Source organism: Leptosomus discolor, chromosome 7 (assembly GCF_034619465.1).
Source record: "Leptosomus discolor isolate bLepDis1 chromosome 7, bLepDis1.hap2, whole genome shotgun sequence".
Taxonomy (NCBI): Eukaryota; Metazoa; Chordata; class Aves; order Leptosomiformes; family Leptosomidae; genus Leptosomus; species Leptosomus discolor.
The window spans coordinates 26183379-26211121 of record NC_141397.1 but is presented as its reverse complement, the minus strand read 5'-3'; the positions used below and the strand labels follow the sequence as shown (position 1 = coordinate 26211121).

The following is a 27743-nucleotide window of genomic DNA, read 5'->3' as shown; positions in this document are numbered from 1 at the left end:
CAAGCAACTGTCACTATTGTACCAACATCCATCAGATAAAAATAATTGACAGTGCCTTAATCAATTGATATAAGGGAAATAAAGTCATTATATGCTGGTACAGTACCAGAGGATCAATATCTCCTTCAAACACAAACATCTCAGCCTGGCTTTGACATTAATTACCCACAAACGTCTCCACATTGAAATGCCAGTGGGATACCATTATCCTACGACAGCATTTAATAGCTCTGGTATTCCCCATTAACCCTAACTGTGCTGACCCTACCCCTCTTGACAACCTCCATCCAGGACATCTCTCAATTACATTAAACTTTCATCTGAAGCCCAAAATAATAATAAAAAAATATCAATAACGTAAGAGAAATAAGCATTGTGGAAGATATTATTTAGTTTTCCAGTGAACATCAGGATCAATGAGAATTGTCTTCTTATGGATTTTGGTCTCTTATTTAAATCCCAAAGATCCCACAGGGATCTGCTGATGTCTAATAAAGTGTGAGATCACTGCAAAGATGTTCTTCACACTGATAGAAAAAAACTACTTTATTCAGAAAGCTATTTTCTCTAATTTTTTCAGAACTTCATACCTCCCTTTGTTAATTTGGGCTGAAATCGACTCATGTGCCCAAATTATTGGGAAGGATGGGCACACACAGACAATCTGATCACACCTGGTTAATTTTCTTAAGAAAACAGACTGAAAACCCAAAAAATCCCTTTGTTTTTCTAAGTGTGGAATAAAATCAAAAAATAGGAACTCAAAAAGCTGAAATATGAAAAGGTAAAAAATCTAAAGAAAAAAAAACACCTTATGCCAACATAAAAAAATATATTAAAAAGGATGGAGTCAAAGCAGCCTCACATCCTAAAGTAAACAAAAGTAGCATGAGACATGACTTTGTGTTGCGTTGAATATCTAAAATATAACCACATGGAACAAAGTTGATTATGACATGCCTATGAAGCAGACTCAGCTGATGAAAATCATCAGTCTTGGAGTTGTTTCTGTGGGTTGTCAAAGAGAAACTGGTAAATGTAACACCACCAACAAAAAACAGAGGAAGTGTCCTTTCACTGCAGAAAACAACTGCCCCATATTCTGGTTCCTTTCTTCACCTACAAGAATCCTAGTTTTCTGCATGCTGATACTCTCACAGTTCACGCCACCTCCGACCCTACACCTTTAGTAAGGCAGTGTTTCTTTACCCTGAGAAGAAAAGGTTATTTTTAACTTGGAGGTGGCAGAGAAAGCTACCACTCTGACAGGTAAAACCTGAGAGGAGTGATATATGTACTCACTGAGCTATCAGAAAACATCCTGTGTAGTTGGGACTCCCCAGTCTGTACAAATTATTTTTTAAATTTCATCATCTGCTTAAAATACAGTAAAACCAAGGTACTGCAACAAGACATAAAAACTGTTTTAAACTTTACATTGGTTAATTGCAAATAAGATTCTTCAATTGACTAACAGAAGAAAGCAACTTAGTCTATTGCAGGTTCTTCCCTGATTTTTTATCACCAGGCCATTCTTTTAACAGATAAACAGGAAAGAAGAGTATGCCTGTTTTTCCTTCAGAAAGAGGACACATCCAGAAACACAAGAGTAAGCAGACTGCAATCTCCACTGAGACAACAGAGGAACTTTACATGCAAATTCAAACAGGGAAACTGTATTTTGCACCATTAAGTAGGGCTGTCTTTTGCGTAATTCAGATACCCCATCCCAAACATCTCAGAGCCAAACACTAAATCAAACCCTGAACCAGGCAAGTCCTTACATTTTCCAGAACTGCAAGAACTCAAAGTCTGTATGGCGCCTCTTTTCCTAAGCCTGTAAAATAAAACCTTGCAGTTTTCCTTCTGTAATATAGGAGACAACATAACAGACCCTAGGAAACATTTCATATACCTCTGTTTCAAAAGATAGTTCATAGGCGATCATGTTTCCAGAATTCCAGTTTGAGCCTTTCCAGAACCTTAGGATGTAGCCCGAATCTCATTTTATTGCTGTGTGATGTAAAAATCATTAGATACACATTTGGTCTTTGATTTGCTCAGACCCTCATACCAAAAGAGAGAAGGATCCATTCATTAAAATGCATAGAAGTTTCACAGAGTCCCAAATAAATTACTAACACCCTACTTAAGCTTTCCATATTTGTATTCCCACTACCTATAAATTTAAACAATTCAGTTGCTGGCTTAATTTTAATTTCTTGTAAGCAGACAATTAAAGCTGCAACATAATTTGGGAGCTGCTCTAAAACGTCTGAGCTGACTCATTTGAACAAGCCTGAAAAAGGCATGAACTGCTTCTTTAATAAATATTTTAAAATAGCAATAGTTATTTGGCAAAAAGTTAACACACAAAACCACTTATCAAAAGTAGGCTGCATACATCCACGCTTCCCTGTCAGAAGTAGAAGCAACAAACTACAAATTTAATGAAGACAGAAGTTCACTAATGAACTACTATGCTTGTCTAGTACACTGGTTATGTTCATCTCTCAACTGCTATTTCAAATCTTGCTTCGATACAGTATTCAAAGTTAGGCATCCAGGTTTCTGTATTACTCACCCAACGCAAATCCCCCAGCATTTGTAGGAAACATGGGCCGTGTCTTTAGACTCTACATTGTGTCTACATTCACACACTTTTCTCTCCACTTCTGTTTGTGTGCAAATGGTGATAGTCTCTGACACACAGCATTATGCGTTTTATAAAGTGAACATACTCATTGTGTGGGAAAGATGCCAAATGTTGTTAGCTCCAGGGTATATGGGGGAGTAATGAAGGATTACATTCCAATGTCCATATGTTTAAACAAGTACCTTCCTTTGAGCCCCCCCCCCCAGTTTTCTCCCAAGTCTGCATTTGAGGTACCACAGTGTCATTCTGACTGTGCTGGAGTTCAAATGAGAGGCACTGACTCCCGGACTCCATCTGTTCCTACTCTACAGAGATGTATTTCAGACCCAACACATGTTTTCCTACAGTGGCTGGAGACCAGTGCTCCTGACTGTGTGACTGGAAAAAAGCTGTACAGGACAGTTAAGTTCTACATCACCTTTCCTGCGTATGATGTACACGCTTCATTGATTCCTTTGCCATTTAAGTGTAAGAGGTTGCCCCTGAGCACCCTTTTCTGCCTGCATCACTACTCATTTTAGGCCATGATGAAGACAACACCCAACAGATCCTCTGTGCATCAGTCGTCAGGCTCAGTAACAAGTGGCAGAAACTGGCCTGTAGTGGTTTATGTTGTTTTAAGAGATATTTTATTTTCTTCATTTCTTTTTTTTCCCTTGAAACATAAGATTTAACAGAATAAAGTAGAAGGGCATTTGTTGGTGCCAGTTGTGAGCTCCAAAGTCCAAAACAAAACAGTCTGTTTCTCTTAAGTTGTCTTGATCCTTGTACTAAAGGAATACTAGAAAAATCAGTGATTAAATTCAGTAATATATGAACATAATAGAAAATATATTGAAGAGTAACAGCCATGCAGTAGTAGTAGTAATAACAAGAACAACTATTATTATTATTATACTCTGTCAAGCTCTTCTACAAAACCTAAGATGAAGTTAAATAACTGAAGTCAAATTTAACAATGCAGCCCATGGGATTATCTTACATGCGTTCTGAGTACAGAATACCCACAAGTTCATTGCCTGTTGTTGCAGTTTAGCATTTTCTCAACAATGGCAAGCAATTATCATTGATGTAATGTTGCCTCTTAAAAGCACTTCTTAAGAAGCCCTGAGAGCAAACTCAAGTGGACTGCGATTTCATTGGAACTGAGGTTACATTAGTCACCATCTTCCTCTACATTTTACAAACCATCTGGAGAACCACGAGATTTGTAACCATTTTTCCCCTAATTATTGGATTCACAGACAGTTTTGCATGTCCCTGACTGTCAGCAGTGCTCAACTTCACAACACTGACTCGGAATCCTTAGGTAAGATTTTGATCATTAGACATTAATGAGAGTTACAATTTTAAGGGCATGTCCATCTGAGCTTACTCTGCTTAGTGACTGAGTGGATGGCTCTGGCCTGGCTACAAAGGCGATTCAGCTCTGCCAGAGCAAGTTCAGTTGTAGTTGCACTTGTTCACAGAGACCATGTCTTCATGAAAAGCAGAAGGCATATTGCAGTGGCAACTTTACCAGCTTAAGAGCAGCATTTTTCTGGAATCTTAGTGAAGATAGAAACAGCCATGCAAGAGAAAAGAAAGAAAAAAGAAATACAAACTTGAAGAACACCGGTGGATTCAAGTATTTAACTTCAGTGTCTGACTTGCAGCTACATTTTCAGTGCTTACTAAAGCGGTCCTCCTAAAATAATTGTGTATGTTTCCCCTATGTTTAAATGAAAAAGTGAACTAATGCTTTTGTTTCCTGAAGGGGCAAGTGTGTCTGCCTCAGATTAGAGCCTGAGGTAAAGAGGTAGAAATTCCCCCTGGAGGCCTTTCAAACAACCTAGGAGCCTCTGTGCTCTTTACGTTATGATAGCGAATACCGGTTAATGAAGCAATTGGAAGATGCATAAGGTTTAGGTGTCAGATAAGTGCCTAAATTTGGCTTACTGTAGGTAATAGTTTCATAACTCCTACAACTTTCAAAAATGTACGCTAGCATTGAATTAGGAAAATAGACTCTAATCCTGCATTTGCTTAAGAAACAGTCCTCCTGAACTCAGTTTGACGATGAGGCAAGCTGCCTTTGCTGAATCGGCACTCTCAAGTTGCAGAGCAGATTAAGAGAGATGCTTTTCACATTCACACCAGAAAGCAAACACAGCACCTTCAGGGAATTTGCCTTCACTAGGATAGTTCTTGGATCACAAAAAAAAATCGCCTCTGTAAGAAAAGGAGATGAAATTAAGCATGAACCACCTATATTTTCTTACTATATAAGAAAAAATATCCCCCTTTTCTGCCTTTAAAAATGCAGCGTATTTGCAATTGTTTCATCTCGTTTCAGCTGCAGAACTCAAGTAAATAATTCAGGGTAGTATCATCAGACAGAGCAAGTCATTATTCAGTTCTTCTCCTTGCAAGATGTCTCCAAAGAAATAGAGTATTCCAAACATACTTACAAAGTGTAGCCAAACAAATAATTTTTGTAACAATTCATAGTTTTAGTTCCAAATCCTCCTCTTGTCCCACCACTGAGCTTGATTAACCCATGGGAAAGAAAAAAACCTAAACAGAACATGTTTTATCCATCCTTCCTCACAGCTGTCAATCTTGCTGTGCCTTAAAAGAAACCAAACTCCCCCATCTAGCTTGAGATTCTTGTGATCTTTCAATAACCTGTGCTATAGCTCGTTCATACAGCTAGAAAATCATTGTTTACTCTCACCAAATTACACTATCTTTAAATAATTATTTATTAGACTCCATCTGAGAGGCTTTTGCTTATGGAAATGTTTTCCCAAAGTTATTTGCATGCTTCTTCCTTCTTGTCATCTGTTCTTTAAGAAGAAGGAAGGAAGAGAAAAAAACCTCCCTAATTCAAGGCAAAAATCTAACATAAGCTCCCCAACACATTCCCATTATCTTTTGCACAAAGCCTCCATTCTTAGACAGCCTTGGGGAGCCAAGCGATTCTGTGCACTAAGAACTGCTTCTAACTCTAGTTACCAAAGACACATTTCCTCTGATCAACATCACATCAGTCTCTACTCTAGTTTTCTTCTACATGCCCAGCTCAGTTGTGCCTTTCAGATCTGGTCCAAGTGTGGCAGAGCCCACCAGAAGTTGCCTGGCTCACAGTCAGGGCACTTCCACAGACTGCTGAAGCCCTGTGCAATCCCTGTATGTTGGCTGTCCTTAAGAGTCGGTAAATGGGAGAGAGGCCCACAACATCTTTTCATTCTAGTACCAACGCCTCTGTACCAATACTGCGAGCAGCGAAAAAGCCCTGTGCATCACCATGAAGTCTAGGTGCAATGTAATCCATTAAGACTGACACTAGCTGTGTTAAGAGGTTATTGCCTAGATGTTACTATTAGCTCTATTATGGTAAACTGTGACCTACAAGATCACAGTAACAATACTGACCTCTTCTTAAATAAAGCTTTGAAATGTAAAGATACAAAATGCTATCCATAATGTTATAGTAGTAATAACAATGACCGTTATTATACTAATTTATCTCAATACAGTCCTGTTTATGGTAACTTGTTTTATCCATCCTAAGAAAAAGAACTGGACGAGAGTAGAAAATTTCACACAAAAGTTATTCAGTTTTTAACTGGGAAGTAAATTAAAACCTTGAATATATTCAACCAATATAGATATTCATCACAAAAATGCCAACTGAGAAGAAACCTCCTTCGTCACTTCAAAGAGCCACTGACATGAGAACTGAAAGGAAGACGCAGGCTCCAGTTGTGGTGATGCTGTGCCATCAATCCATATGTAACATGAAACAGAGCCTTCTGCAGCCCAGCATGTGCTGACACCATCCTGTAACATGTAACTGTTCTGTAACTCCAGTCTCAGGCATATATGATGACAACATCAATACTCTCCAGGGGCTGCTAAGCTTTGTTTAAATGACCCTAGCCAGAGTAACTGGGTTAGATGGCATTAAGGTATGTCTTACTAAAAGAAGACATCTAAGAAAAAATGACAAAACCTCCACTGATTAACAACCTGAAACTGTTCTATGATTCTATGAAAGATTTCATATCCAATATTAAAGGCTTCCAAAAAGGTGGAAATGATAGAACTTCTAAAAAGGTGGAAATGATAGAACTTCTAATAAGAACATTTAGGCAACCATAACTTTCATCACACGTCTCATAAATGTGCCTCAATTCAGTGAAAGTTGGACTAGAAGCAGGCCCCAAACTACCAAGATTTAATTTAAAGAATCTTTTATGACACCTGCCTCAGCAACATCTGGCTCCTGTCGCAGAGTGCCAATTCCAGGCAGGCTATAAACCTGCCAATTAGAAGTCACGCACCGAAAAAATTAAAATTTCATTAGTGGAATGGCATTTGTGAGCTCAAGCTGGCAGATCTACATCACTTAATAAATCAGCACGAGCCTACACACATTCAACATTAGGCAGACTCAACCCATTTTCACACAAAATAGCTCTTCCCCTTTGCCATCTTAGCCACATTTGCACTAGTTACTGATCCAGCTGTGCCACTGTCACACCTGCTCAGCTCTGTTCTCCTGAGTGGCACAGGTCAATCTGACTTCTGCTTCTACCATCACAAAATCCATCAGTTCTTTCCTTTTCTAGTCACACGCATCTATCTACTCAAACCCATTTTCATTCAACACAAAAGCTAAACTGGCTTGCCAGGAATCAATTCTCTCAAACTAACTGTCCAATCCACACTGTGAAACAGGACAACTTCAAAAGTAGGAGGCAGGAAGGGAAGAGACAAAAACTTAAAATTTAATGGAAAACTGACAACTTTGTATTGTTACGTGCAGTCAGCATCTGTTTACATCATATACCTAACACCCCTTCTGTTCCTGTTCTCTCTATAACCCTTCTTCCTTGTAACACTGTGCTCATACACCTACTTGGGATATTCGCATCTGTTCCAGGGGGCTGCATTCCCCCTAGTCAAGATGAAACGAGATAGCGACAGGCTCATGCATTTTCTTTGAAAGTGATGTCTCAGCACAAAGATTTCAATTTGGTACAACAGTGATACTGCACCTCCAGAAGTAATGACTTTATCATATTTAATACTGCCAGTCTTACATTTTTCTCAAATAAAAAAAGTTGCACTCAAATCTAACATATTTCAAGAGAACGTCAATTTCTCAAGAGCAGAAAAATCTCTAGCTAGTGCATTGACCTTGGCTTTCAAAAGTTAATTTCTGGGGCTTCTACCTGGGTGGTAAAGAGTAGGAAAGGCCTTGTTTTCCGACAAGGTGATTCAGCACTCTGAAAATTGAGCCTCATGGCCTTTGGGCTCAAAGCGCTCCAGAACTGAAGCATTCAAAGCTACTAGTCACTGCTGGACAAAGCCTCAGCCACTGCCTAACTCCTAGCTATTTTTGCTGTGATGTATCCGTGTCTACCACACTTAAAAGGCATCCCCTAGTGTACCGAACTCTTAAGCTTCTGTTTAAATATAGCTTCTAGCACAAGCGACTGTAGAAGAAATCTTCTCAAGAAAGCCACTGCAGAGCTGCTGGAAACATGATTACACAATTTAACATGTATCAGCTAGAACAGGACTGACACCCATCATTCTCATTTCTGGCACAAACGAGACAGAGAAAAAAAATCTACATTCTTTTGTAGAAGAAGGTCCCATATGTGCCGTAGTTTGGTTTTTTTTTTTCCTTTCTCTTCAGAACACATCCTTGATTTGACCTTAGAAATTCAAAGGTTAACATATGATGGATCAAAGAGGTTTTAATAAAAAGATAACACATTTGTGAGATATGGGAGTAGGCTGTTCATCAGCATTAAAGGTTTGTCACTAAATAGATTCTTCTGCATCTTAAAAACACTTGCACCAAAATAAGACTGGATATACATTCTTAAGACCACAAGATTCAAAACACCATCAATCTGTTCTGAGCGAATGGCACTCCTGAGATTTCTGATAGGGCTGTAATAAAAGCCTGTGGCACTTGAGAAACGCAGGTGGTAAAGGGGAAAAAGATGCAGTCTTGCTCCTGGGAATTCTCAAGTCATAGCTCACATCAACTCTGAAATGTCTAAGTAATAAAACAGAAGTCAGAAAACAGAAGTCCTACTGCTGTATGATTCTTTTCATTTCTCAGACAGGAGTATGAAAAATCAGAGATGAACACTTCCTCCCTCAGATCTCAGATAGCTCTTTCCATTGCCCCAACAGGTCCTACAATACAGCTTGTCTGGATGGAAATACTGCAAAGACTCAAGATACCAGAACAAACATTTCTTTGAAACACTCTCTATGGAGAGTTTCACTTCACACTAAGCAGGGCACAACTTGAAAATAGGATGAAAAAATCTGGTATACAAGCACATGACAAACAATCTTGCTTTGCTTCACACCAAGGCCAGGCACGATCAATAAGAACCAGTTACCATAGCTTAAATGAGCAAATTTCTCATTATTCATACATTACTGTTATTTGAGGAAGGGGAGTTAGACCATTCCAAACACGTTGTCAAGTGCATGCAACTTTCTTTCCTCCTCCCAAATCCATAATCGTTATTCTCCTGTCTGAAGCAGGAATGGGAATCAACACTGACTAGAACTGGAAACCTTTGTGCATGCATGCATACACACAACCACACATCAGACTACCTTGGAAGAAATATGAGCAGATGGGCTCCCACTAATGAGATGACTTACAGAAGCCTATCCTTCAAAATGAATATTTGATAAAAAGCAAATAAACCAGGCTTGCTCTACATGCTAATTTTTTTCCCAATACAACTACACCAGGAGGAATTTTTGGGTTTTTTTTGGTTTTTTTTTTAAAAGAATAGCTATATCAGACGTGGTAAGTCATAGGCTTTCCTGAAACTGTGAGTGGGGCACACTCCTCTTCTGCCTTCTGATGCATTTTGGGGCTCCTGACAGGTATATAACCATTAATTGCTACAAGAGAAGCAGTCTTCTGTGATTCAGACCTATAGGGCAATACAGGGAAGCTAGACTCATACAGAAAGCTTGCAAAGAAACTGGGATTATATCTCAGATCAGTTAAGTACGAAGACAAATCCTGAAGGATTTATTTGGAACATACCTTTTCTCAGGTAGCATCTGTGTTTTAAACCTCACTGCATATGTCATCTTTGCTTAATGTATAGGTCAGCTGGAAGAAAAGTAGATTAATTACCCAGCTTTTAACCCATTTGCTAACCTCAGGTCTTTCCTGTGAAACACATACTGGAAGAACACGCAGGACAGCAAATCTTCACACAGCTATTCACACCGTATCTACAGCAAGTTGTGGAAGTTCATAGAGTTAAGGTACAAACTTCTCATTTAGCTACAGAAACTAATAATGTTATAGCCACCTCTGTAAAAAGGTAAAAGAGCATTTGGACACAAAGGGTGCAGAAACAGATTCTGACCCACATCCTCTTACACCCTGGTACAACCAGGGTATATGAACTCATCATCAAACGTAAAGGTTTCCTCCACTGGGGCAGCTTAGCCCATGAGCGGGCATAGTAATTTTTTTCCACCTTCCATGAGGAACAAGATACACTTTATTTTTGTCTACCTCTTCCTTTACCTTGTTCTTCAAGAATAATAAATAGGTTTTGCTTAACCATGTTGGAATGATAAATACTTCAAGGCACGTACATTGCAATTCAGTTCCTTATGCAAATCAGATGACACTGCATCTCTCTTGTGAATGGATAAAGATGGGGTTTATAAATCAGGAAAAAATCCTGGGGAAGTTTACTGTAACTCTGAATTTCATAGGAAAGTGAGAATCAGTATCCGAGTACTTTAGCTGTTATGCAGTGGGACATTTTGCATATATACGTGTGCTGTGCACACTCTGCTGCAGAGAGGGACATCAGACCCTTTTCTCCAGCTTTTACAATGGTCTCTCTGCCAACGCTCCAGCAAGGCATTTTGGGAATATTGTCCCCTGCCGTACTAAGTGAAATCCTATCCCCAATGAAACACAACATTTGTGGTGTGACTGTGCATGCATGTGAAGATGTACTTTCCATTAAAATACCGGATTTTGCAGAAGTTCATTTAACGGGAAAACAAAAGGAACACACACACACACACTGCAGAGGAAGTTTTAAACCGGAGTGAATAATAGAAGAAAATAACTGTGGCAGCTTTAGCAAAGCATCTACAAAAAACATTTAAATTCATAATTTAGTAGTGACAAGGAAAAAACACTTCTTTTAAAAAAAATTCAAAATGAATAGGTATCAGAAAATATATCTAATCACTTCAACCTGTCACCACCCACCCCTGGAATCTGGGGGTGGAAAAGAGGAGGAAAGGAACTGCTGCTGATAGAAATGCTCGGTTATTTGTTCTTTGTCAGTGAGCGGGGACAGAAATAGCTCTTCCAGTGTGCTGAGACGACACATAAATTTGTCCATCTGAGGGTCAGCTCAGCTTTTCCAAAGCTAATGCAAGATGCTGCTGCTACTGCAGCTAACTGGGAAGTCTAAAGGATATAAATTCAATGAGATTTTAAATCCTAACTCTCATGAAGGTCCCTGAAAATTTCAGCCTAACACATCCACCATTACCTAGTGCTGCATCTACCCAATCCAGAAGTTCCAACAAATAGAGTTTTTCTCATGTCACACCATATTCGGTGCCATCTCGAAACTCCATCTACTGAGATCAAAAGAATTTTACTTTTACTGTTTATTTCTAAGTTCACTCTGATAGATGCAGAGAAGTTCATCTCAAAAAACAGATGGCAAAAAGGGCAAATAAGAGAGATCTTGTGATTTAAGTCAGTCTTGAGATGCCCATTCCTAATTTAAAAATGGAAAAAGATCACCTCTTCCCCTTGCTATCAATTGCCTGGTAAAGAGAACACATTTTACATACAAAAATTTCTTTGAAGTTGCAGATGCAGAGATTGGAACAGTTTTATGTCCACAACTTGAGCAAATAAAACAGTCCTTTAAGGCAAAATATTTTTTAAAATCCAATTGTAACTTCACAGAAAATAAATAATTTCCTGGAAAAATAAATAAAAAAAAAACCACACCAAAAAAAACCCCAAACCAACAACCACATGAAAACAACCCCCCCAAAAGCCCAATAAGGTATGCCTCCTCTCCTGCATTTCAGTGGCATTTCGAAAATGCTTATATCAATTCCAAACTTTGGTACTTAACTGTATGGGAAAAGAGAAAAGTTAAGTACAGTCAAACTTCAGTTCCGTAGCTCATAGTAGCTTTCCACAGTTACCCTTAAAGGACATTTGATTTAATAATTTATTCACCATGATACAAAATTTACATAATGTTTTTCAATGACTTATTAATATGCAAATAGTAGGAAAAAGATTGAAAGCGCTACTCAGATGTTCCTAAAACATAATGATGTGCTATTTACAAATGGGGGGGGTGGGGGGTGGGTGGGGGGTGTCAAATAAAACCTTGTCATCGCACAAATAAAGTACAGTCAGAGAATACAACAGGTCAGTTCTAGACCGGCTGCACTGCAAATCCTGTAGATGTGCTAGGTATTCACAAAACTCAAAATGTGTAATTTTCAAGCGTGAGGAAATAATTAGTAGAACTACCCTTCGCCATACAGAAGGGGAAGGAAAAAGAAGGGGTGGCTGATGGTTCCAGTGTTGAAAGCTGAAGGAAGAGAAGAATCCCAGGACATGCTTCCAAACATCTGCCTGTAAAGCTCAAGAATACCTCACAAATAATCCTCAGGAGTTTCAATGCCATTAAATGTATCACATCAACAAAATACTGTTGTAGATCAGTGATCCTCTAGTCCTTCCAGATGACAGGCTTATGACAATCATGATCATGGAATACTATACAAAAAGGCAGTGAACTTTCAAGACTGACAGTACACTGGAATCTAGGACATTAATTTAGGCAAAGACTACCAGCATCTAAGCCCTTAGCTGGTATCATGGCCACGAGTTCTAACAGCACCTGCAGCTGGTCATGGCAGGAATTGCTCCAGTCTGATCACAAGCCCCTTGCAAAACATATCTGAAAAATAGTGATATGGGGAAAAGCAGGCAATAAAACTAAAAAGCAGAGAACTACACTGTCCTGAAGTGTGAAGTCTTTTTAGAATAAAAAGATTCTCTATTTTTCATGGTAAGGTCAGCTTGCTCCACACAAAGCATCTTTGATACCTGCAAAACTGTTACCTCTGAAATCCCAAATCTTTATGTGTTATAAAAAAAAAAAAAAGAGAAGAGAGGGAGATTGGGCCTTTTCCATTTTTACCTGTTAGGTGTGGCCAAAGATTTTTAAAAGGGCACAAAAGGAGGTGTTGGCTGTTTTTTGGATTTGTTTCTCACCACCCACCTCCCCAATCATATTTTTCTATTGCAAAGCATAAAACCAAAAAGCTTAAATTAAAAGTCATTGCAGCCTGATAAACTAATAAATTTGAGGCCTAGGCAGACATACTCAAACCTGCTCTCTCTGGAAAACCATTCACTTCCTTGCAGTCTCATTTTGTTGGCACTGTCTCTGACCATTTTTTCCTCTTCCAACATGGTTTCATCTATTTTGATAAGAGTCTTTGACTTTGGCAAAACTAGCAGTGACACTCCTGTGTTATGGCTCAGCCAATTTTTTGCCTATTTAAGACTTTAGGTAACTTTTCCTGCTTAGGAGTACACCCTGAAATCTTGTTAATGTCTCAGGTGAGGTTTGCCATCTACTCTAAAAACCCCAGATGAATAGCAACGAAACTATTCACTGAGATGCTGTGCAGCCTACAACTTGGGAAATGAGACCCTCTGGTCCTGCGATCTCTGCTCCACCCTGTGACAAACCTACACTGAATTCCATTGTGTTCAGTCCTACAGCTGAGCAATGTTCTGTCACCGATGTGGGTGAATAAATTGTATTCTATGCAAGACACCAAAAACTATGGACATCTGAACACATAAAGGACAAAATATATTCTCAATGTTAAGATGAATGCAAGTGAAATGTATTGTTATCAGGCGATTTCCTTTGCTGTTTTGATAAGTTTGGTGCTTAATTCTCATTTGAGTGCTTGGAGAGACCCAAAGAACAAACTATCAGAGATCTTGCCTTAGACTTTTACTATGCAAATACCAACTGTATTTTGTGCTGAGAGGTTATAAACTTAAATATGAAATAGAGCCATTCAAACAGCAATCAAACAACCAAATGACTTGCTACCATCAGCAGAAAATTTATTGCAAAAAGCTTAAGAGTCAATGTCACACCAACAACCTCTTTCACACTCGTACGTACACATACAACTAATTATTTTTTGTGTTTTGATAACTTACTCCAGATGAACAAAGGCTGCAATACTTTTCCTAGGCTCCTCGTCAGTCACTTCATACATGCCTATAGCTAACATTATTATGCCATGGTTTTTAAGTGTTTGTCATCAAGTCAGTCTTTGATGTGAAGAGACAACAAATCTAGATAGAGCTGATGGATGTTTTCAATCCTTTCTTAGAAGCTCAATGGAATAATTAAACTGATGCTCTGTAGTGGTAATTAGGGGAGAAAATACAGCCACCAGCCAGTTTCAGGGATTATTAGCAAGTAACTGAGCAAGCTGTGCACATATAAACCACAAAGGCCCAGGAAAAATAAGCAGAGAGATTAGTCCTGAAAGAGTGGGAACCTCGAAGTGCTGGAGGCCAGAGGTCTGTTAATACACAGCATTTGAAACTCCACGAAAAACAATGAAGGCTGTAACGCACAAGACTTAAGGGAAAAAAATAGAGGTATCTAACTTGAGCCATGAATTTTTCTTTTAAAAAACACTTGGAAAGATCCACAACAGTCACATCTGTCTGTCCCAAAGAAGTACAGTACATTAAAAGGTGTTTAAGGTCAGCTAGTAACTCTCCTGTCGGAAAGCATTTACATTTTGTAATTCTTCATAGAGCGCTCCATTTTGTTCCAATATCCCAAATACACGAAATAAAAAATTATGGAAGCCTAAACTCACAGGACAACCTGGCTTCAAAGACAAAGACCAAGAGTCTGTATGGGTGCATGCATGCATGTTCTATTAATAAACTGCCTACTGTGATGGGCTCCTGGAGTAGGCAGCATAGAATCATATTCCTCTAATGATTTATCAGCATACATAGGCATCAACTAGTGTGTACAAAGACTGCAGCTCTAATTTGTCCAAAAACTGGTTAGCAGGAATTACAGGAGGCTCTGCTGTTTCTGAGAGGTGTCCTGAGAGTAGAGATGGACGTCCTGACACACTGAGGAAAAGAAATGTGAGAGGAATTACATGCCTTCAGGAAGAATTAGGGCTATCTTCTTTTAAAACTCTCATGAAATAATAAAATGGAAAGCCTAGCTACTGTAGCTAAAAAACAGGCCAGGTGTGTCAAGACATAATACGTTCCCAAAGCACTACAGGAGGGATGTACTAATGCAAAGTTTTCTAGGAGGTCATGATTTCACATCCTGGCTCCACCCCATGACACTACATCACATTTATAGTTGTTTTAATGCCATAAGCCAGTTCTCCAGACTATTTGGAATTCTTTTCCCAAAAATCAAGAATCCTCTTCCTTCTCCCTTCCTTGCAGATGTTAAAGTTTTATATTTAAATATTACATTGAAGTTATTTTTCAATTCACAAAAGATAGCCATGGCAAGACTTCAGCACAAAGAGACCAGAAATGTTATGAAACAAGAAATTCAATTTCTTGTCACATATAAAGAAATATGCCATGAAAATGCATTCACGACATCTAAACATTTATACAAAGTTTCTGCTAACCCAAGAATAGGGAATGCTGCATGCGGAGTAAAAAGGTAAAGCTACAAGGGCAGTTTCAAGAGTGGCTGTACTCACTTTTTGAATCCTTCTCAATGGAACAGAGCAAAATATAACCCCTCAGACTCCTGTTTTTATTTTACTTAGCCAGCATTATTAAAAGCTCTCGCTGAATGTGAACATCTCTAAGGTCTGTAAAAGGCCTGAGGGTCTATAGCTTTCTCCTGTCACAGCTCCAGCTAATCTATGCTTCTTCAAGAAGGGTAAGCAAAGTTTAATTGTTAAAGCTAATTTTCCTAAGCTTTTCACTAGCAAGTATTTCAACTGACATGAAAGTAATGGATGGTATTTCATCACGTACAAACCATCAGTAACCCAATGCTAAAAATCTGCGTCACCTTTGCAGCACAGCTCTAGTCCTGCAGGTTACTCACCATCACTGTTATTTTTACTTGCAAAGGCAGAGCTTGACCGGTAAAGATTTACAACGAAGTACATTAAGGGCAGTTTGATCATGTTTTACAATTAAATACTGCTAGTGCATGACAAATAATTTAAAGAAAATACATTAAGACCTCAGGCTCTCATTACTCTGTTTTCATTGTTGTTTTGATCAACGCTTTGAGAAAACACTCCTAAAAAAAAAAATAATCAAGGACGCACCCTCTTTAATTGATCAGGAATGACTGATGGCCAAGTATAACCTCTCCATGAAAACAATTCTTCCATCAGTTTCAACTGGGTATATGATCAGTGAGTTCAAAGTAGCTTTCCACAGTACTGGGTGGTGACAAAATTTTAAATACAACTATATGAGAAAAGTTAACTATTCCCTGCTTTGGTGTTTTCCTCAAGAACACTTGTATTCATCTGTTTGGTCCACCAAGCAACAGAAGGAACCCTCGTGGCTTTCTGAATAAAAACAAACAGCATGTTTACAACGCACAGTGCATAGTTGGAGAAGCAGCATGTATTAACCAGAGAAAAGTTTCAGATGAATACAACTAAGCAGTACTCAGTGCCTGCCTTACCCCTGGTTAGTACTGTGACAGGGCATTCTGCCTGATCTCCTCTCAGAAGCGTGGCAATTTGAATTTTAAATACTTTTAAAGCTCAGAATCTCCCCTCACAGATTCAATTTTTTTTAAAGGTATCTATTTTACTTAGAATAAACAAAGTCTAAAAGTTTGAGAGTAAAGCTTTCTGACAGAGGACCTGACTACACAGTCAACAGCAACCCAGAAATGCCTCCAGTGCCTGGCAAGCATCCATGAAGCTTCACGTGCAGGGACAACCTGGGACAATTAGGGGTACATTCACTACTTCAGAGCCAATTTTAAACCACTCAAGGAAGGGGGTATTTGTTGCAAGGCCTCAGGTATTTCCCAGAACACTGCCCTTTTTCTATGCTTTTCAAGTACAGCCTTACCTCAGGAACTACAGGAATTAGCAGTTCGTATTTCAGCAAACATCCTGCTAATGCCATTGTCCTCATATCCCCAAATTATTCTGCCTTTTCCAGATACCAAAACCTCAAGTGCATCTCTTCACCTGCAACGTGTCTTGCTTCCACCCTGGAAACGCTTTAGCTTTGCCAACACAAACGTTTCTGGAATATACAAAGTAACACTAAAATAGAGTGAAAGTTGCCATTAAAACAACACTGGGCTTTTATACATTGTTCAATTCTGTGTACAATTCATTAAGCAACTACACGCCTCTTAAAGGGAACAGCTGCAAAATTTCCAGTCTGCTGCACAGCAGTGCTGTGAAACCATAAGGGCTTACTTCAGATTTGAACTACAGCTTGGTGCAAAATACAAGAACTTTTGCTACTTTTAATAAATCTGTATTATATTAACACAAAGTGAAATAAGGAGGTCCAGAATGGATTCCAAGATTATGTTTCTCTTAATTCCAACCTGCTCAGCATTAAACTGTCCCTGAACAATGACCAACCCTTAAAATGTACAAAAATTGTTCCAGATAAGAAACAAACTTTTGGCTACATCTCAGCTGTCTGAAGCTCCTTTATGCAGGTTTGCACGTGAACTTTAAAAGCCTGAATGTCATTGTAAGATTTTAACTACTGCTTCCTTCTTCAAGGCAGACACAATTAGAATCACAGAATCATTTAGGTTGGAAACGACCCTTAAGATCATCAAGTCCAACCATAAACCTAACACTGCCAAGTCCAGCACTAAACATGTCCCTACATGCCATGTCTGCACATCTTTTAAATACATCCAGGGATGCTGACTCAAACTGCTTCCCTGGGTAGCCTGTTCCAACGTTTGACAGTGCAAGAAGGAAAGTTGTTGTTGCATTTTTCAGTGTTGACTGATATTTTCTTGGGAAACCAAGCTAACAAAGTTCTCTGAGCTCAGAAGAGATGCAGTTTTCAAAATAGGAGATATTTTGAAGATTTTATTTTATCCATACTTTTTCCTATGGCAACAATGCAAAGTATTCTAGTATTTTGTGTTTACTGTCAGGCCTGCCCAGACTTTTAAGTTACTACATTGTCCATTACAGCCTATTAAAAAAAAAAAAAAAATTAAAATCCTAGAATTGGGTTGCAGTAACCACATTAAAGCAAGTTACAGCTGTTATTCTACCACACCATCAAATTTGTCAAAGCTGTAGCTTCCAGTAATCACAGGAAATCAACATCAAGATTTTTTTTTTTCCTCTTCTCTTTTCTTTTTCTCTAGTTCAGCACCCTCACAGCTAATGCCTATACCTTACACCTAGTTTGAATTTAGGAGGTTTTAACTTCCAGGTCTTGATTCTTGCTACCCCTTTCATTACCAGATGAAAGAGCTCTTCACGCTTAATCAAGTTTCCTCTTTGTTGTCTTTTGGATTCATTAATCAACTTCTAAAAAAATCCCTTACATCCACCACAGCTCTTTCTTGCCCTTAAGTGTTTTTTGAGTTCATACACACACCCCATGCTTTTTACTAGTATTAATAATATTGAAAATTGAGTAAATGTAATTTTAAAGAAGCTAAAGAATCCTGCACCCAGGACACAACAAGGTCACACACACAAAACTAGTTACGATCCCTGCTCCAAAGATATGAAAAAGCAGACATATGGCTTTAGACAATAGGAAAAAACACAAGAGGATACTAGACAGACCAGGGTGTCTAGCTAACTGACCCAGAAGCCAATGTTGTACCAACTTTGAAGCCAACAGTACCATATGTAGAAACTAATGTTCCAAAATCTGTCTCTCTGTCACTCAGAGGTAAAACTGAAACGTCTTCCTCAAAAGGTGTCTGCAGCTCCATTGCTCATATTCTCATAGATTACAGTAGATATCTTGTAGAGACTTCACAGTTTACCACAAACATGAAGAGACTAAGACCTTTTTAGAGCAAGAGGAGGTTGATTGCAAAGAAACTAGTATCTCCCTAGAAAAAAGAAGTTTCATTCTGTTTCTCCTGGGGGACCGTACCAGCAAACTGAAAGAGACAAGTGTTTGATAAAGTAAGATTCTGCTATGATACAAAAGAAAAGTATAATTCAATCTACTCAGCAAGTTATTACCTTTGCATCAAGAAGGACACTTAATACCCCTATAGTCAGGAATGGCTAATTTGCTAGTAATGTTTCCAAATGAACCCTTAAAACTCAAGATCAATACGGAATATTTTTGATATTTTTTTTCCCCTTCACTGCTACTTAAATTGTTTTCAAATGTTGCTTACCTTCTAGCCTTCACTCAGTATCTGCTTAACTTTTGCTGTGACTGGGAGTTATCTGTTGCGATGGCTTGGGCAAGAGGACAGAAAGATGGCTATGTAAGAATGAGTGCAGTAAAAAGCAAAGACAAAGGAGATTAGAATTTCTTTTTAATTATTTTATTATATTCTAAAGCTGGGAAAGTTCACGATGAAACAGAAATCGCTACCTGTCACTAAATACTTTTTTGGCCAGAAAAGTTTTTCAACTTCCTAACAAACATTTCCTGACTTGTAAAAAGCTTCAGTCTTCACAAAACAAAATTGCAAGAGGAAAGGTGAGAACAGTAAAAAAAAAAATCTAATTTTATTTACTAATATCTAATTTTATTTACTATTTACTATCTAATTTTATTTACTATTTCTGAGATTTTATTCTATTTAAATTTAAGATGAGGAGGAAGAGAAGGATGAAAAGGCAATTAGCTTCCAAGCAAGGGGAAAAAAAATGTAAGATGTGACATTCAGTTATAAAAATATTGGATTTGCTGTAGCAGAAGGAAAATCAAACTAGGCAAGCCCTCAGGTCTGGAATGCCGATCCTGCAGTGACCAATATGCTTTCAGGGAAAGACCAACAGCAACAAACCACACTGCACGCTACGGATTGTGCAATGCAGTGGAAAAATTGTGCAAACACGAAAAAGTGCTTCCTGACCCTTGCAGCAATCAGCTTACTCCTTGGAGCATGAGATTTGATTATCTTCATCTCAGTGAGCACAACCATGAATATCACTGTACACCTTCTAACGCCCAGCATATTCTATTTGATAAAGGGGCAATAATGCAAGAACTTCTAGGCCACTTCAACTCTGCAACCTGGGCAATAAATGCAATGAGAAATCTATAGCAAGAACATGTACAACCAGCATTGGGGCATTATAATCAAGGGCATTATAATACGTTGGCATTTAGATCTTCTCTTTCGAGGGAAAAAAAAAAATCCCTTAAATTAATCAGGTCTAACAAAACCCCATGACAATTAAATTCCCCACAACAGAAAAGCAAGAAAACCCAGTGAAGAAGTTGTTTATCCGATAGAAGTTTTAGGACAATCCATGTATCTGATATGCGGCATATACTCCTGTGGTCTGTCATGAAGCTTGAGTGCAGGTTTTTGCAAAAGACCCTAAACACCATCCATCAAAACAATCAAATATGAACATTGGCAGTTGAACATCTGTGTCCTGCTCAAAAATACACTGAAAAATACTTGAAGTCTGACATGTCTTAACTATAGAATAACCACGCACGCAATGATATTGGCTTGTGAACATCTTTAGACTACTGCTCCGTCAGTAGCACTGTCTTTCCTCAGTGCACACAGCATTAATTTATCGTTCCTCTGTCAGCTACAAGCCTCTTCACCAGCTTCAACACTAAACAATTTCAGCTGAACCTGCATGGAAATAAGGCTACAAGCCCGGGAAGCTGTACCAGTTCTGCATAAATCAGGTAACACAGTCAAGTACCACTTTCCACCAGGAATCACAGCGTGAAGGGGTTTGGAGTATAGGAGCAGTGTCACACACTGAGCAGAGGTACAGAGAACTGGGCATTGTAAGCGCAGATCAGAGAAGATTAGGGCTACTTACACAAAATGCTGAGTTCAAATTCTTACTTATGACAAATACTAGGTTTTAATGAACTCCAAATCTCCCATTAAATTCATTAACTCCAGTTCTGGAAGGTCATTTGGATGTAGTTTGTAATTTTTGTATTTATCTGCAATGTTACTGCCTCCCAGCAAAGCCTGGAGTCTGTTACATGGGTATTCCTTCTCCCCAAAGCATGTATGTCATGTACTGAAACTTGAAGTAAGAGGAGGGAAGATGGGGGTTACTTTAGCGCTCTCAGATACTAAGGAGGAGATATGAATGGCCTGATCTTTTCTGCTCTTTGTAAGCTTGTCAGTGTACCAGGGATGTGGAGTGTCAAAGTGCCTCACCCTACTGGGGGAGGAGGATTGACCACTGGATAACAGTGTTACTGTCTCATGCCAGCTCCAAGACATAGAGGATGAGAAGCAAATCATCTTGTTAGTCAAGATACGCACAGGAAGCTATTACTGGAGAAATCAGATTTACCATAGTATTTGCCAAGTTGAGTACCTTGGCAAGTACTCAGTAAAGCCATTCTCTTCAATGCCTTTTTAAGAGCGACAGTAGCACAAAATTAAAAGATTTATAGTCAAATATCCCATTCTTTCCTGAATCAGAGATTTTATTGAATAGGCTTATGGGCATGTTTCATTCTAAATTTCATGTTACTTAAACGCTACACCAACCTTTCTCTTAAGTTTTAGCTCCTCTACTCTGCAAATCCACCTCTGTAAAGCAGTTAACATATGCTCAACTCACAGCTTGCACTTGAGCTTGCTTTATTTACACAAGATTTAAATATATGCTTAAATTCTTTGGTGAAGAAGAGATGAATTTTGGAACTGAAGTCCAAGAATCAACAAGTCCAGTATCTGGATTCAGGAAAATACAAAAGCAGAAGAGATGGCATGCCTTTAACACTTTCTTGTTACTTCTTGCTGGGATGAATGCATGCTTGAAAGGACCAAAAAGAAATGGTAAAACGTCTTCTTGTTGCCTGAAGGTATTTAATACAACGGAGCAATGGGAATATAATCAGCATTAAAGTCTCTTCATAAATAATGGACATTCTAGTAGCTTTTATCTACTCTGCACTTTAAGAAAGTTTCTACTGCTGAATAATTCATGAGCAAAAGGTCGTTTACTGTGGCTTTTAAATTATACAATTCAGAAACTGTTAAGAAAAAAAGTTCTATGTTCCAACGCAATAATGACGAGTTTTGAATTTCTAAAGAACACTGGCAACCTAAATATGTATTTGGAAACCTATCACATACAAATTACCAGGGACAACTTTGCCCTAAACTGTAACTACTGTTTTTTAAGATGTCCAACGCTATTCAGCAATCCAGTATTTATTTTCAAGTGAAGAATAAACCTGAACATACATTTTCCTAAGATGTCAGTTCTAGTTTGCACTTCTCAACAAAATACACTGCTGATCACAGGCCATTTAAGATGCGCATCTGCAATAACCATTTTCAATAAATCTGTTTTCTGTACATTATGTTAAAGGTGTATTTTATCACAGCCTTTTTAAACGACAATTACAGTTCCACATAAAACCATTAAGGAAACATACTGGTGAACAGGAGGATCGTCAAGATGAGTTAGAGGTAACCTTAGCTCTGTCCCCTGTGAATATAAGGCTACGACGCAGCCTTATTGCTGCATCCAGAGACAGATGCTCTGTAGGTGTGGATTAGCATGACTTCACAGAAAGTCAGTCGTGCTACATCTGGTTTCGACCAACAGAAGCACCAGTGCACTTCTCCTCTGCATTGAATCTTCTCTGTATGTCACACGCCTATGAAAGAACACCATGGGACCCTGCGGCAAACCAGCACACCTAGCATCCCAGTGACTCGCAGCTTCAACAACACCAAAGCTAGTGGCTTCAGAATCTTAACAGCTAATGTCTCTTGGCCAGAGCTATCCTTGGGGAATTTTTCAGTTTTCTTTCAACCTCACACTTCCAAACCATAGAGCTACTCTAATAAAAAAACCCAACCAAACAAAAAAAAAAAACCCACAAAAAAACCCAATCTCTCCCAAAAAAAAGACATTTTCTTTCTAAAACTAAGACAGCAAAAATAGCTTTCCTTTCATATTTTCTTCATATGACAAATGAGCCCCCAGCCCAAATCCTCTTATTTTATTCAAGTCCCCAATTTGAAAGACCAGATAATGAAAAAGTTAAAACATGAAAGGAGCTATCTGCAGAAGTTAGAAGCAATCAGAACAAATTATACCATACCTGGCAAATCATCTATATACTAACAGCCCCCTGCATGTGGACAACGAAGATGTCTGTGGCAAAAAAGAGGTTTATTTATTGAATGACTTCTTACGATACAGTGTCCTGGTTTGGGCTAAACCTGAACTAATTCTGTTTTAGTGCTTTAACTTTTCAGTTAAGTCTCCTCTAACTAACGGCATTTTCTGAAACAGCAGCATGTTTCTCCAGACAGTGACTGCCTCTAGCAGTGATAAGGCCTGATGTTTATAGTTCGTACCAAGGAATGGGATGCTGAGAGGCCCTTGCTTGTACTGTTCTTATAGCGACCAAGGTCACTGCTAAATCTTGTACTCAGTGTTGGGGTGCCAGGTGTGAAAAGGGTCACAAACCCGTAAAAGGCCGCACCTGCAGGGAGGAGCAAACCGGACAGGTGACCCCAACCTGACCAACAGAGCATTCCATCCCATACACGTCATATTCAGTATAAAGCTGAGGGATCAGGAGGTCTCTCTCTCTTCTTCGATGGTCAACATCTGAGGAGGACTCTGTCTGTTCTTCTGTCATCGATCCCAATCCATCCATCCCTGAATCCAGTGCCTGAGTCTAGCTCCTGCATCCCGTCCCTGTCTGCTGCCGAGTCCAGCCTGGGGCTGCCCCAGTGCCAGCCCTGCAGTGTGCTGGTGATGTGTCATCATCAGGGTGGGGGGAGTTGGGTTCGGTGTTGGTTTTGTATTTAATTGTATATATTTGCACATATTGTATGTATTTCATTCTTTCCTTATTCCTATCTTTTGTTTTATTGTTACTGTTCCATTAAAGCTGTTTTAGTTTTCTTTTCCAAACCGTAAAGTCTCTCTCCCTTGTTCCTTCTCCTTTTCCCTTTTGGGAGGGGAGAGGGGTTAATAGAGAGCATTTGTCATTTGTCAGTGGCCCGCCCAGCCTCAACCTGTGACATACAGCAAGGAAGAAGTCTGAGACACCTGGCTAGCCCCTAGATCAATCATCTTTCTTAGCAGCAAAGTGCAGTGCAACTCCCATTCAGTGATGGGACATATACAAAACATCATGTACAAAGCCATACTTGGGATTTCTGATATTTTTCTGTGCATTTGTAAAAATAAAATTGATCTTTAGCACTTAATTTAAATAGGCTTACAGCTTTTATGAGATGATATGCCTCTCCCACATTTGCCAGCAGAAAGATTCAGACAGACCTATCATGCATGATTTGGCATTAGACAGCTCAGCTGCAGCAGTAAGGTTATTTTAAGGGAGACATGTCTGCTACAGTTTGAACCTTACACAACACATTACTATTGCCATGCAGCTAAAGTAGTTACTAAACTGTTTATTTGTAGACATAGTGAATGCACTCCTTAATACTTAGGATGGTATTCAAAAGTAAACATCATATAATTTATCTGGGTCTGTCAAATACGGACGGTCAATTTAGAAGCTGCAAGCAATGCACAGGTTTTATCCCGGCCCATTGCACAGAGACAGGTTTTTCCTTTAGTCAATAAATTCTCTCAAGATACTGCATTTAAAAGCTTCAGATGTATTAATAGCCAAATCATACTTTTAAAACAGAGCTTTTGATGTTGCAGAGCTAGTAGGAACAAGAACCAATGATACCTGTAGGCTTTCTTGCTGCCTTTTGCATTGCTCTTCTTTCATTACATTTCATGCGCTTGAGTGTAAAGGTAAAAGAAAAATCTTTATTAGGGAAAAAAAAAATCAAAAGAAAGAAAATGTCTCTGAAGGAAACACAGCATCTCAGTTGTGCTCCCTGCTTGTGCAACAAGAAAATGAAGCTCTGGTAGTGTTTCCAAAACAGACTGCAGCTGGACCCAAAACATCATTGATGGGTAACTGAAGTTCATATATATCAATGGAGTTAAACACCAACGCTCTGTAGACTAATGAAGATACAGACATGCTTTTCTGTTTGATAGTATCTAACAATTTGTCAAGGGACAGTAATCGAAGCCAAAGACAGCTCGTTTACTCTGTATTAAAATACAATATTTCATACCACACTGTTAGAGTAAATGATACATATATCACCCGGTATTTAGGCAGAGCTTTAGATACGTAAGAGAAAACAGGATGTGTTAGTTTAGATGAGCAATCCCACAAAGAATGACTGTGGTACTCATATAACACCAACCTACAGACAAGCCCATGGAATGGTAAGACTATGAAGTCTCCTACCAGATCACCCAATGGGAAATGAACTGACCCCCCTAGAAACGATGCAACTGCGCTGCTTCATATAGAAGAGATTCAAAGACTAGGTGCCCCTTTCCCCTACTCCACCCTCAGCCCTGGGATGCCCACGAACTAGCAAGAGACAGAATAACAGACATAGTCATTTTGAGTGCCAGTGTTCAATATGTAACCATACTGAGAAACAATTATCAGAAGAAAATTCTAGCATTGAAATAAACTTTAAGTATCACTGAACTCACCACATGGTTCTTAGAGGTCAAACAAACATGTCAACTTACGTAGCTCTCCTACTTTCAGTATTTCGCACAGCATCTTTGTCAGCTCAATGCTACTTCGGCCAAATGGGCACTCATGCTTGTCTTCTCGACTGCTGTTCTCTAGGACAATCTGAAGGAGGAATCAAAATGCAAAATAATGAGTTTGAAGAACACATGAGTTGAAGTACTGTCCTCCACATCCAACATCTACAAGATATACCAGGCTGAATTTAGGGAACTGTACGTGGAGTCTGTTTTCATAACCCTTAGCCTTCCCCCCAGCTAAATGCCCTATGTTTGAGGCAGTCAGCAGCACAGAAGCAGTCCTGCTCCATGACCAACTGGGAAGCTTTGCCATTCCTATGCAACATTGCTGTTCCACCCCAGCTTGAAGAAATTGCAGTAGAAGCCAAAGAGAAAGAAACAGTTTCATTTCAAATTTGCCAGTTAAAGGAAATTAGATATAAGGATTTGTAGACATTAACACACCTAGAGGGAACCACAAAAAAAAAAAAAAAAAAAAGAGTGGGATAAAAATTGCATAGATGGATTCAGGCTCCAAAAAAGTCCCAAGTGTCAAAAATCAAACTAAAGTCCACAAAGGAAGAAAATGTGCACATTTTTCTCTATTGAGGAAGAAACTTGTGCTTGCATGCAAAACATTTCAGGGAACTATCACTCTTGTACCAAGCCTAGGAATGCTGCAAAAACAGCTCAAGGAGAGCCTTTGTATTTTCTGTTAAGTAACATGGCAAAACAAATGGGAGAAAAGAATTCCTTGCACATTGTTACACCTATTAAGTTATGCTATATCAGATACAGTTGGGACAAAGTTTTCCCTACAACTAAACAAGATATTTCACTGTAGACTAAAAAGTGAGTTATAAAAATACTATAGATTTCATTGAAGCTGTGAACCTGAAAAGAGAGCAAAATAGGTGCTGGGAAAAAAAAGAAAAAGAAATGGTCAAAACAGATTCGCAGTAAGAATTGTCTTTGCAGTAACAAACTTTGCCACTTTAAAAAAAAGAAACAAAACACATCCTAAACAGCTGCTGCATAGCCTGGGGATGAGGGACAGAGGAGGAAAATTAATTTTAAAGGTAAGAGATTTTTGCCAAGCACCAGAGAACCTCGCAGGCTCTCTAAATTTTCTTCACAAACAGGTGTTTAGGCATTGCTCTCTACTTTACATTCCTCTTGTCTCCTTAAAACAGCCTCATGATGGTTTTTGTTTGTTTGGCTTTGTTTGTTGTGTAATTCTGGTTTGGGGTTTGTTTGTTTGTTTGTTTTAAATCTTTCCATTTTGTCAGCAAAGGTTTGCAAGAGGCTCCAAGGCTGGAACTTGACCCAAAACCAGGAGGAGAGGACCGATGCAATGCTGGATGTCAACAAAACGTTTTCCTCCCTCCCCAGACCTAAGTTGTGACTGTTTCATGCTCTCTTATGTGAAGAAGGCTTCTCGGTGAAGCAGTTAAAGGCAAAGGTGGGAAAAGAGTGAAAACCCAAAAGCAAGTAGGAAAGTTATGTGCTTCACATGGCACAACAAAGCCTCTTTGCCAAGCATCTATTTTAGTCCTGTTGTACAAAGGGCAGCCTCCAGCTCATACTCTGCTCCCAGCCCATCATGCAGGGACGTAAAAGGATGGTTGCTCTCTGTGTTATAAGAGTGGATGATCGCTTTGTTTTGTTTTCCAATGGTGGTGGTTTTTTAAATCACCTAGGCTTCCCAAAGAAGCTTAGAAAGTCAATAGGGATATTTGACCCTTACGAACTTTTACTGGGCTTTTCCAACAGGACAGTGTCAGAATCAAGTTCACCAGTCTGCCAAGAGGAGTTACTTTTCCTTCTAGAAGTTTTGGTTTAAATTACATCTAATTGTTCCATGTCATCTATGGATAACAGCTTTACCAAATCAAAGAAACACCCCTGCAATTTTTGTTTCACGTTGCCGCAGCCACTGTTCAAAGAACATGCGAATATGACTTTGCATTCTGGATGAGTCATCCTGTTTCAGTCTCTTTCATGGAGGACGGTGCTGTATTTCCATACTCCAATGCAGGAGCAATGACAGAATAGCACAAGCGCAAAGTAAAGCTGTGTCTCAACACCTCCCTGATATCACTTATCTTGTTTTGTTATTACCGTGTTTTATCTCTCACATAATAAAACATAAAATCTGCATACTGGAGCAGGGGGCTGCTTTGACACAGATTTAGATACAGCAGAGAAA

The 27743-nt window shown here is 38.9% G+C and overlaps 1 protein-coding gene across 1 annotated transcript in view; it reads right to left on the bottom strand.

Annotated features, from left to right (window-relative positions):
* Positions 1 to 27743, bottom strand: part of ELMO1 (engulfment and cell motility 1) — a 256188-nt gene that overhangs the window by 126893 nt on the left and 101552 nt on the right. The window contains exon 14 of the mRNA XM_086468719.1: positions 25532 to 25640. Coding sequence (XP_086324845.1) covers positions 25532 to 25640 — 109 coding nt within the window. The remainder of the gene's footprint in view (positions 1 to 25531; positions 25641 to 27743) is intronic.